Below are 12779 nucleotides of genomic sequence, written 5' to 3'. Positions count from 1 at the left end.
TAACACCCAAGCACTCTACAAGAAGGGCCAGAGTCGCCTCCATCTGCTGAGGAGACTCAGGTCCTTTGGAGTGTGTAGGACTCTCCTCAGGACCTTCTATGACTCTGTGGTGGCCTCTGCCATCCTCTACGCTGTGGTCTGCTGGAGGGGGGGCAGCTCGGACCGGGACAGGAGCAGACTCAATAGACTGATCAGGAGAGCGAGCTCTGTCCTGGACTGTCCTCTGGACCCCATAGAGAAAGTAGGGGAGAGGAGGATGTTAGTCAAGCTGACATCCATCATGGACAACACCTCCCACCCCCTACATGACACTGTGGGGTCCCTGAGCAGCTCCTTCAGCAGCAGACTGATACACCCACGGTGTAAGAAGGAGAGGTACCGCAGGTTCTTCATCCCGGCCGCTGTCAGACTCTACAACACCTGCTCTACCTGATAGTGTTGTAGTTTCTGTTCCTGTTTTTCTCCCATCTACATCACACACTTTCTGTTTATCTTTAATATTGGTATTTATATTATTTTATTACAAGTACTTAGTTTTCAATATTTATGGTCTCAGGTTAATATAATTTAAATTATGCTACCGACTCTTGCTTCTTTGCTCTAATTACACATTCAACTTAATTTTTAACGTCACTTACACCGCAATATTGTTTCTCTTATCATGTCAACCGCACTTTAAAATTCCTTTTGTTTGACGGCATTTTACTTCCTCAGTCTACCATATTTTCATTGTCTATTTCTTGCCTGTATTTCTTGCCTGTATTTCTTGCCTTGTATTTCTTGCCTTGTATTTCTTTCGTGCTTACTTGTTTGTGTGTTATTGTTTTGTTTTTTGTTTTTTTGCTGTTGCTGCTATGCTGCTACTTGTAACGACAGAATTTCCCCGTCGTGGGATAAATAAAGTATAATCTAATCTAATCCGATCCATCTGAGTTAACATTATTTAATACCCCTAATCCTATACATTCTGAATCCAACCTGCCCTGCATTTATGTGTCATTTATTGCAATTACAAAGTCATGAACGCTTAAAATTCACAATAACAGTTCATGCTGAACCTCATTCAGAAACTCCACATTTTTGCCTTTGTTCAGTATTGACTTGGGGTGTACATAGTTTATTTTTCTGTGACACTTTTTCTGTACAACAATGAAGGAGAAAAGATTGAAAAGGTGATTATGGGAGCACTCTGGGGAATATCTTGGTACATAGAAAGATTCGTTTTTCTGCTTCACATCTGTTGTAACTGCTGTGAATTGAAGCTCGATGGAAAGGCTGAAACACACATTCTCCACAAGGTCAGTCTCACATACATTCTTAATGAAGCATCTTCAGGTTGTACATCAGGGGGAAATTACAGGCCAGGCTCCTGGCTCTGTGGTTGCAAATAGCTCTGAGAGAGGGAGCTGATAATGCATCCGGTGATGGATTGAACTGCCAGGGAGGAAAGCAATAAGATGACTGTTTCTCGTTTCAATGTTGGTACCTCACCTGTGCTATTCCTTATAACGTCACGTATTCAAACTGTGTGTGTTGTCATTTTCTGACTACATGACTCAGACTGCCAGTAGCACTATAGCACAGTGGAAAGGTCGTTGTAGGTGCTGCAAAACATGCTGTGTGGCTCATTTTATCTTTCTCGTCTTAAGGTATTGGCTTTAAAAGAAAACACAGCCCGGTTTGATCCTGACCTTTACCTCTTATGTCTTCCGTCTTGAAATAAGAGAAATAAAAGGGAAAAGCCAAAGAGGCAAAGGAAGGATTAGCTCTTGTGCTACCATGATAGGTACATTGACTGTGTTAGATATGGTAAAGGTACACGTTAAAATGCTCACTAATTTATATTAAAAACGAAAGAAAGTGTCGTCAAGATGAATGAACAGAATATCATCCCCCAACTTTGCACTACTTCAGCATGTATTGTTACAGCTAATTTATTTGACTTTAAGGAAAAAAAATTATAACTTGTTGCGCCGCCTTATTGCGGTTTTTCAAAGTTTTGGTAAATACTTTATTTAAACCCCATGCAAATACTCCCATATTAGAATGTCACAGCAGCCCAAACTACATAGTACAAAGAATAGTGCAAATGTCAAACACAAGTCCTAATGTGCGTGCATGCTAGTGTGCACATTGCAGTAAGGTCTCCAAAATGTATGTAATTATATGTGAAAAGCTAATATAGTTCCTCTCTTTTAGCTCTGCTTTTGGTCTCCAACTCCCAAAGGAAATATCAGCCTGTTTAGCCTTTAAATGCTCCACCATGTTGTACAGTGGGATTTTAGAACTTTCCCCCTGAGAATAGGTACCGTAGCGAGTGCGAGTAGCTGCTTTCAAGTTGTTTCTTTTCTTACACACGTACAGTACATTTTGATTCAACATGGGGGAGTATTCTGAGACATATGCAACGGTAAAAGCCTGATCCTAAACCACATATCCAGCCATGTTTGATGATCATGCCTGAGATGTTGTTTATGGAATGTGCTCTGAGCTACTATGTATGTATATGTTAATATATGTGTAGTAAAGCAAGTGGAGGCGGGGAGGGGGATGTCTTTCAGTTGGACTACATGATACAACACACATGACTGCACTTTAAATAAACAGGTGCACACACAAAAGCACATGCATACACACATAAGCCTGCACTCTCCAAAATGCACACTCCACCAACTCCAATCCCTGCAGGCTAGGCTACGAGGACATTTCTTTAATGTGAGCTGATGGCAGTCCACATACATGTACACCACTATGTCCAGACTGAAGCCAGAGGGGGACAGAAAGACAGGGAGGGGAGGTGGGGGTTTACACATCAGAGTGATAGATAGTGAGGGCTAGAGAAGCGCCTTGGGGAGCTCTCGTAACGGTCTGAGTACATCACTGCATCTGATGGTCACAGTCAGAACTGCAAGAGTATCAGAACAGAGAAGTGGAGGAGAGGAAACAAAGGAAGGGGAAGAGAGAGGACAGAAATGAATGATGGCAGATGGGTAGATGATTATACAACAAAAACTAGGGGTGACTAAGACAAAAGAAGAGAGAAGAACATTAAGACAGTAATGTAAAGATATACTGTAGTACAAGCTAATTAACAGATCAGGGCACGGATCATCGCTGCATCACACCAACCAACAACTTGAAGCATCTGCAACTAACTGTAAATCTTCTCAGAATGTGTGTGTCTTCCAAACAATCCAACACACACAAAAGACGTCACACATAGCACGCTGTTGCACGAGCCTCTGTACAGGCAGCGGTGGCGGGACAGTGTTGTCAATTTAGTTGTGGCGCTTTTCCAGACCTTCCTCCACAGCGCTGCGGAAGAGGGTCTGGCTAGTCCACACAGCATTCCGGTGTAGAAGAAAAATGCGCTCCGATTTATTGGCATTTCTTAAAAACCAATCACAATTGTCTTGAGTGGGGTTAAGCGTTAGAAGGAACTTGTTTTGGTGGAACAGGTGTCAAATGTATTCACATTCTCTCCTCAAGTAGAAGTGTAGACACTAGGGTATAAAAAGACTTCTCAAGAAGTATCAACTCAAGCTTTTTCTCAAGTAAAAGTGTTAAAGTAAAAGTAATGAAAGAAAAAAAACAATATCAATGTGCTTTTTTAAATTAGACGGCGAGTTTTGGAAACTATTAGCTCGTGGTACTCGGGTGGGCAGAGCTTGCAGCGCATTTGAAAGAAGTTGTTTTGGCATCCAACTATTTTGAAAATCCTTCCAAGTACGACCAAGGATGTAGAAGGGTCGGCTGGTCTTCCTGGCTACCATGATCCTCGATGGTGCTTGGTAGGGACATTTCACTCGAGTTCTGTTGAGTCTCTGCCACGGACATCTTCGTACTAGGCTACATACGCCTGCTACTTCCATGCTGGAGTGTGACATGAGATGTGTCGTGTGCAGGTGCGAGGGATCGCATAGAAACCAATAGGGTGTCAGAATGGTATGTGTTTATACTTCTCACCCAACCACAATCAAGTTCACTCTATCCGGAAGGAGCGATTTTTCTGGATAGGTATTTGGTCTTTTTGTTATCGTCGACAAGCCGGAATGAAAACAAGCTGAACTAAAATAGGAGTAACAAGGCTATTTTTAAAATGTAAGGAGTAGAAATTAGAAAGTACAGACTTTGTTACTGGATACCTCTGGTCGTGCAACAGAAAACTCCGATTGGACAGGTGGTCTAGCTAGCTGTCTGGATTTACCCTGCAGAGATCTGAGGACCAGGTAACCATAGTCCTCAGATTGGACAGAGGGTCTAGCTAGCTGTCTGGATTTACCCTGCAGAGACCTGAGGACCAGGTAACCATAGTCCTCAGATTGGACAGAGAGTCTAGCTAGCTGTCTGGATTTACCCTGCAGAGATCTGAGGACCAGGTAACCATAGTCCTCAGAAATCCACCGGAGGTTAGAGCGCCAACACAAAGAAAGTGGAAGGTAATGGACATCTCGCCAAAATCACAAACATCTGGCTGAATTTCCAACAGCACCTGAACAATCCCAGAAATTAAACATCAAACTTTGTTGCTAGACTCCACGACTTTTCGAAACCCCAATTGCTACTTTTTTTTCTTTCTTTTTTAAATTAACTAGCACAAATCTAAGGTTTTTCTGTAGAAGAGCGACACCCGTTTTGATGGGGAAATGCGAGGTCTTTTTCTCTTGCGGCCAACAGGGTGACCTCTCTCTGTCACTGAATGTGCAGCAGCTTTGCCACCTTCTGTGTGTGTGAATGGTTGAACGAGAGGCCAATTCTAAAGGGCTTATAAATGGTTCTCAAGAACACTTTGAACGGGCACGCCACAGTCAAATAACGCAAGCAGCAATACTGGGAACCAAGCATCCATAACTGCATTACGTGTGACATGTTGTTTGTGAGAATTTACACAATAAATTTGTGAAAAAAATACTGGGACGCAACTGGCCCGTTCCGAACAGGAACACGCTCCAAACGGGCACTGCAAGCTAATGAGGCTACACGCTGGCTCTCTCTCTCTCTCTCACACACACACACACACACACACACACACAATAATGCTCCATCTCATGTCATGGCGGTGTAGCCCTGAAGATATTTCCCTTCCCGCTGACAGGACCACACTGAAGCTCGGGCTGTCTCGTTGGAGGTAATTATGGGATACAATATGCTTTAACAACTGGCCAAATGCACCAAAATTTACCACATTGGACTGCTGCCATGCTGAAAAAAGATGTGCTCAGCGGTGCATGCTAACATGACATTATTTATCTAACTTGATTGCTTATTTGCACAGCTGCTGCACAGAAATGCTAGTAACTCAAAATAGCAACACACGATGTCCTCTTTATAACTGTACAGTAGGGCTATACCAGCTGAGAGTTAGGGTTAGTAATATTAAAATAAGGTTCGAACAGAATTCCAAAGTGTTAAAAAGAATTGTAAAAAGCAGCATGTAGTATGTAACAAGTCACAAGTAAACGGGGTGCAAAAAGGCAAATGTATTTAAAGCTAAGGCAAAAAAATTCACAAAATAATAATGTGCAGATGGTTAGGGATCAACTTTGTTTTCCACATGATGAGATTGATCGCTTTCAAGACTGTGAAAATCAACCAAAACATCTGAATTGTGGTAACACACACACTACGCTATGTAGTGTATGCAGCAGGCATAATGCATGAGTCATGGCACCTGATTAGCACGCTAGACAATGTGTGCCCATGCTGTTCATTAAAATAAATGAACCTCTCAGATACATCATTTGTTGGTTAATATATCAGCAAACCACCATGAATGGCTGAGCCCAGCCTACTCCATGTGTACATGAAGGCCTACCTCACCTTCCCTAAATAAACTATCAGGAATCCTTTATGATCTCAAAGCAATGGATGGGTCCAACACAACCTTTAGACATGGTCCTATTGGCTGGTAGAAAACACAAGTTAATAACTGGAGGAGAGAGTTCCCACAGGTGATGCATGTGACAGCCAGAAGGTAGAGAATAGAGACTGGATGGGGGGATGAGGGAAGAGGACAGGGGGAGCTGAACAGCCTTATGAGGACAAACAGGAGAGGGAGAGAGTACTGTGCTAACTGTGTAAAAGTGGCTGAAACAGCTTGCAAAAAAAAAGGAAAAGGCTGCTAAAAGAGACTGAATTTGAAGAATAGAAAGATCGGGGTCATACCTGAAATTAATTTTCATTTTAAAGCACGTTCTTTGTTGTTGCTCAAGTTGCATTAGACTCTCCGCCCCCCCGCGCCCTGTAGGAGGAATAGAGGATAGTCAACATGATCTGATACAGTGATCATCTTTCTTTACCTCATAAAGAAAGATGATCGCTGTATCAGATCTTGTTGACGACTACACCTGCTGATCAAGTGGACTATTGCGCATGCGTCACTGCATACATTTGTAATGAAACATTTGCGTGAGTAAAACTAAAAGTTTTCAGAAGTGCGGGTTGGCGGGTGGGTGGATGGGGGGGGGGGGGGGGGGTTGCGGAAGGTCACCCTCTGTTTGGAATCCCCGCGTGCGTGTTCAACTTTCTTTTAATCACCCACACCCATAAAGCAGATGAGGCTGCGCCCGAAATGACCGGAGGGGACACGAAGTTGACGGCATTGCGCACTACCCCCTCACCGACAGGTGGCTGACATCATCACCACCATCAGCGCGCACGGATTGGACAGGGAACACGCAGAGGACACGCGCGAGATGTCTGATATAAGACTACAGCTGAGCGGAGAGGAGGGTGGAGGAGTGACATCCAAAGTGACTTTTGAGGAGACAGACACATCGGAGAGAGAGAGAGAGAGAGAGAGAGAGAGAGAGAGAGAGATCACCAGCAGTCAGACAAAGCTGCACGTTCCCCTGGAAGTTTGACACCCCCAGCGGGCTACAGACGGAGTTGCGCTCCGCCGCTGCCATGGAGCCTCGGAAGTGTACTGGATGTGTATTGATTGGAGTTTACCTGTGGGCGACATTCTGCTGTCAAGGTGGGTCACTGGCGGAGCCTTCAGTCTGCTGTCTGTCTGTCAAAGGATGCAAGAAAAAAAAAAAGGAAAAGATAAAGATGCAGCCAGGCACCTTTTTTTATTTTTGTCATTTGAGCGTCATTTTCGGCTTAGTTCGGCTGTTAATGCACATCTGGCTTGACATGAACATCTGTATCCACTGTCCGTAAAAGAGATCCTTTTGTTAGAAATGTTATACAGAAGAATATATCTAAAAGAGATCCTTTAATTAGAAATGTCATATAGAAGAATTTATCCAAAAGAGATCATTTTGTTAGAAATGTTATATAGAAGAATTTATCCAAAAGAGATCCTTTTGTTAGAAATGTTATGTAGAAGAATATATCCTAGTATTTAATCAGAAAGGCAATTTAAAGGAGAGCTCAAAGCCACCTAATCAGCTACTTCCAACAGTTTAAATTTGAGTTTGTGAATGCTGAATCCATTAAGATCACCCCAGTTGCATACATTGCTGGATTGCTACATTTGCAAGCGTGTGTGGTGCGTGCATCGGCGTGTGCTCGTGCGAGCACGCGAGTGAGCCTTCTTTAATAGTCCGACACCATCTGGCCCAGAATGAGGAGGACGTCCCGGCGAGGATGCACGAAACCCATTGGGCCGATCATCCCTTCAGTGTAATCTGCAGCTAAAGGATTGTTAACTGCGCGACTATATTGGAGCAGAGCCACAGAACCCCCCCACACCCCCAAAGGAGGTTAAATCTCTGTAATATGTTTGAATCCGTGGGTTCCTGATTTAATATACACGTCTAAATCATGCAATCATGTTCTACTGATTGGACCTGCTTTTTCGGCACCTTTGCTCTGCCTGCATGAAGTAGAGCAAGTTAAAAAAAAATACGTTTTTGACACAAAGGCACATCACACAGCCGTTATTTCTTTACCTAGAAGCTCCAACATGCACACAGGTGAGGATATAAGTAAGGAGGCCCCTTCTCTGAGAATGTGGCCTCACATATTCTCCCAATAGAAGTAACTCAGTAAACAGGTGCTCAGCTTTCAGTGTAATGGCTAGAGCACCCTGCGTTGTTTTTCCTTGACGACTCTGCTAAATAAATTCAAGAGCAGTTGCACAGACAGTAAAATGAAGGAATGAAGTCCTCATAAGATCCCTAATCACCATCTGTCAACATATTTCCTCCTTCAGGGAAAACAACTGGAGTGCAAAGTACCAATGTTGTACCACTAGCCATTTTCTTTGACATTTACAAGACTTAAGGTCTTCCATAAGTACAATGTGGCACATTCCCTGTGCGTCAAATGCGGTCTGGATCCAGTTTGACCGTTGCTCACTTAACATGTGATGATCCAAATCTGTGGTTGGCTTGAAGATGTTTGGACAGTGGGTGTTAATGAGAGTTTTTACTGTTAAAGGAGCTTTGGACCGCTGGTAGGAAGACGTTTTCAAGCCGTGGAGGAGGGGAATGCTGCTGTAGAGCAGACAGAGTGACAGAAAGCAAATCTTGGAATGGCTTTTAGTTGTTGACGAGAGCTTCGCAAATAAAGGGCTGCTATGAAAGATAGAAGGCTGCAAGAAACACGCGGATCTTGCTTTTGGACTAGTAAGCAATATTAGCTACTGTGTCTTGTCGTTGCACTTGCTTGATGTTTGGCTGTGCTAGCAGTGTTGTCGAATTGCTGCAATCGGTGTTGTAGGGGTGAAACCTTGTAAAAAACAGAACAATGTTATGCAAAGTTGCTTGGTGCATTCAAGTCCACCTCGTGCAATCTGAAAGCTGCTGAAAAAGGTTTCAACTGAAAATTGAATTGAATCGTGACCACAAAATCGAAAGTGAAATCAAATTGTAGATTTGAAAAATCATGACACCCCCATGCGGTACATTACCTCATCAGCACCAACATGGGAGACTAGACAAAGCTAGTGACAAGCTCGTGAACATAGTGGAGTATTCAGGAGCAAAAGAGTCCCATATTTCCCTCAGGAGTTGGTGGAGACCAAAAACAGAGATACAAGGAGAGTTAACAATGGCACTTATCAAGTGGCCAGAAACACTTCAAATGAATGATAATGTTGCTCTGCGCCTGCTGGATGTGTTATATATATATATATATATATAGATAATTCTTGTATATTTGATATGATTTGTTTATTTGAATGATGCAAATTTAAAGGCAGGAAAACTTGCATTGTGCATGAAACTAGTCTGCATTTAAGAATGAATGAATGAAAAGTGAAATGATGAAAACATACTGTATTCCCACATGCAATCAAAGTGACCTTGTTTGATATTCTTGAAGAAAATAAGTCAACCCAATCACATTCTTCTTTGCATCTCAGATTCTGGATATGTATTGATCTCATACACATATCTCTGAACCAGCTGCTTTAATGTGATCGATTTGAAACTTGGCAAAGTTTCCTCAATGTTCAGACTGTCTGTTAATCAATATTTAATATGTTTCTGTGGTGGGATAGTTGTAAGTGTTCTTGAGTTATCTTGTTTCTGGTAAATTCCTTTATCAGATTGCAGCTTAGACTCTACGGGTACATTTCTATAGCTATGCCTTGGCTATGCATTGGAAGAAGAAATATTTAAGATGATCACTATAATTACACTTCTAATATGACATAGAATAGGAAGAATACTTTACATAGTTTGCACCAGCAACAATAATGTGGAAAAAAGACAAAAAAACATCCCTCGAGCAAAATTCAATTATGCATAAGCCAACATGTAAATATGCAGAAGCTAAGACTGCATGCTGCAAATGCACTTTACACGCTGTATGAAAGGAAAACTGTGTCAGGGCTTTTGTGCAGCCGGCATGGTATTTTGATATATGTTTTGGTATTAAGTATTTAACATAATACATATTGACAGCGAGTTGTCTCTCATTTTCATTGCGTTCGTTCAAATGGTCGTGGGGACAACGGTCAATCTTTTATTTATTGTGTATTTACAGTATTTTGCATCATGTGCTACTCATTTTGACTAACTGCCTGGAAAGCACACTGCCTCTTGGGGACATTAAACATTGACTCTACTCTGGCGTTGTCCTTCTAATGTCCCTAGTGTAAAGTTAATATCGCTGTGAGCGGCAAGCTGCCTCCGGCCCTTGAAAGCTCCAATATGGTGCACAAAAAAACGGGAAAAACCCAGATTAGGATTTTGGTTAGAGGTGTAAAACTTTGTATATTCATCTAAACAGTAGCTGCTTTCTACTAACTTGCAGGAAAGCTATTGATAGGCTATGTTACATTTTATAAATTTAGATCCTGCAGTGTATGTGTGTGTGTATATTTTGGGAAGTGTGACGTGTTTGTCTTACAGCAGTGTCTAAGTGCTCCAGTATTCACTGGCTCCATGGTTCTCCTACTGGCAGTTCACATTGTTAACTTGTCGATGCGTTTACTACACTAATTACACTAATTGCTGTTAGCCTATAGGGAATGTGCGCTCCATAGGCACTTTATGAGAAACACATCATTGATGCAAATAAGTCATGTCTCTTGAAATAGAGACATTGGGTAAATAAGTAATAAATAAGAGCTGTATGTGTCTTGTGAATACAACAATTACAGTATGTATGAGGAGCATATATACAGTATGTAAGATATACATATCACAGAACAAATTTAGAGATTGTGGACCTTTTTCCAATTTAAGTGTTAGTTTGTATTTTACTCTGAAAATGAACCAAAGAAGCACGTCATCCATTTTTGACAAGGTCAGTTGGTACCGGTAATGGTTGACACCACTCTCTACAGTATGTCTCATGTAACTCTGGAGAAAATAACTGGGATATTGTGATGGAACTTATAATAGCCTATGTTGTAAACTGGAAGTTTGGAGTTTGAAAGATGCGGATGCCGTCTAATAAAAAGTCACTATCCATTTGCATTGTTGGAAATGTAGGAAGCTTAGTTTTTGAAGCCTGACCCATAGTCGAGATATTGAACCCTTTACTTATTGATTCTGTCCATTCTATCACATGAGTCCACCACTTTTATGGAAGTGACATATTCCATTACTACCCCTTTAATCCATGCATTGAGATTGATGTAATAACACTGTGTGATTATTCCCAAATTGTATTAAATCAAATAGATTCACAAAGCAAAAAGGGCATCTTTGAATTTCTGCGAACTGTTCCCATGAGATTTGGACTCATGTCTGGGAATACTTCAGGTGAAACCTGTGTCAATCAAGTATTATTTGTCATTGTCTGTGATGTGAAAAATGAGCACACTATGGACAATACGTCTGTAAAAATTATTTTAAAAGGCGGGAAATTCTTTCGAGGGTGAATAACTCAATGTGAATTGCCAGTGTGTCTGCGGCTGCAGCGATAAATAACAGCCTTTTGATTTCTGTATAACACAACTGAGCTTTCATGATTGAGGATTGAAAAAGGCCCCCAGGGGGCTCTGAAATGGAAATATGAGAGGTCTCTAATGCAGTGAGAGATATACTGTATATGTTAGCCATTTGAAATCGATAGATGCCTTCAGGCTACGTTAGGGCTCTGTCTCTGTCGGCATGTTCAGTGTATCTATTGATGTGCTGGATCATTGAGCAAATCAGTTAACGCCGGGTGTATTGCAGAAAATTGAAAGAACATTTGCCAATCTGGGGGATGCAACATAGGGTTTTAATAAGTGGTATTATGGGTTGGCCGTGGAAGACTGGAGCAGGATTTCTTTCTGTTAGAAGTCAACCCCTATCTCCTAAAAATTCCCATTCAACAAAACTGCATTCTTAATTGGGTTTTAAGGGAAATGTAGTACTATTTTCCAACGCACCTTGTGAAACGGGCACTGTTTTGAACACACGGTTAACGCAAATTGAAACAAAACTATTTGGTTAGGTTTGAAAATGGATGAGAGTTTGGGTGAAAAGAAGTATGTGTTGATGTGGCAGTTAAGTGTAGCTGAAAAAAGGTGACCATGACCTGGGTACAGGTCACTGTCACTGGGCCTGTGACAGTTACGTTTTGCCACAAAAAGTTGACTGTCATGTGACATTAGAAAATCAAAAATGAATTTGGGTAAAACATTGGTCCCATACACACTACTCCCGGGACACAGACACCGTTTCACGGGTGAAAGTCATGTGTTTGGATTGTGAAGATCCAGGATTTAGCCCAAAAATGTGAACATCTACAACTTCTCAGTCCCCCTTTCCCTCTCTGTTATAGCCCAAACGGTCTCCTAAGCCCCTCACCCCACGGGGGAGAATGAATGTGTGTGCCTGAGCAGTAATTGACATGCAGTTAAACACCCCCCCCCCCTGGCCCTGATTGGAGGATCTGAACATGATTTTTGTAAATCACGCTACAGGTTGTAGGTGGAACCAGAGGAGCCAGATCTTTTTAAAGTACCTGCTTCATGTAGTTCTCCTTGAAACTATCATCAGTTTCAGCCAATATGAGAGAAAGGTAGTCTTACCTACTGCATCTTTAACTTCTTCTGGGATACTGCTCCCCTGAAGGCTAACTTCTCCCATGTGTTCTTTTAGTTACTCTGGCAGATGTGTCTAGTCCCCCTCCCAATCAGACAGACTTTCAGCCATCTAGGACGCCGATCACAACCGTTTAATTCATATGCGGTGGATTAAACACAAGGACTGACAACTTGTGGAGCCTTTATGGAAAATATGTGATGATGGCAACTTTGGTTGCGCCCAGGATGCTACGTCATGCATGAGCCTAACTTTGGGAAAAGGAAAACAACCAAGATGGCTGACCATTTTTTAAATTGTGATGGTGGCAACAACATTAATAAACAAACGTGTTGATCAGAG

General features: G+C 42.0%; 1 protein-coding gene across 1 annotated transcript in view; it reads left to right on the top strand.

The window, feature by feature from the left end:
- The first annotated feature begins 6517 nt into the window (after positions 1-6517).
- chrna8 (cholinergic receptor, nicotinic, alpha 8) overlaps positions 6518-12779 on the top strand; it is a 47386-nt gene continuing 41124 nt past the window's right edge. Inside the window, exon 1 of the mRNA XM_032536409.1 lies at positions 6518-6976. Coding sequence (XP_032392300.1) covers positions 6907-6976 — 70 coding nt within the window. The 5' untranslated portion in view covers positions 6518-6906. The remainder of the gene's footprint in view (positions 6977-12779) is intronic.

Source organism: Etheostoma spectabile, chromosome 2, assembly GCF_008692095.1.
Source record: "Etheostoma spectabile isolate EspeVRDwgs_2016 chromosome 2, UIUC_Espe_1.0, whole genome shotgun sequence".
NCBI classification, from domain to species: domain Eukaryota; kingdom Metazoa; phylum Chordata; class Actinopteri; order Perciformes; family Percidae; genus Etheostoma; species Etheostoma spectabile.
Note: the sequence above shows the minus strand (reverse complement) of the source record. Positions and strands in the feature narration are given on the sequence as shown.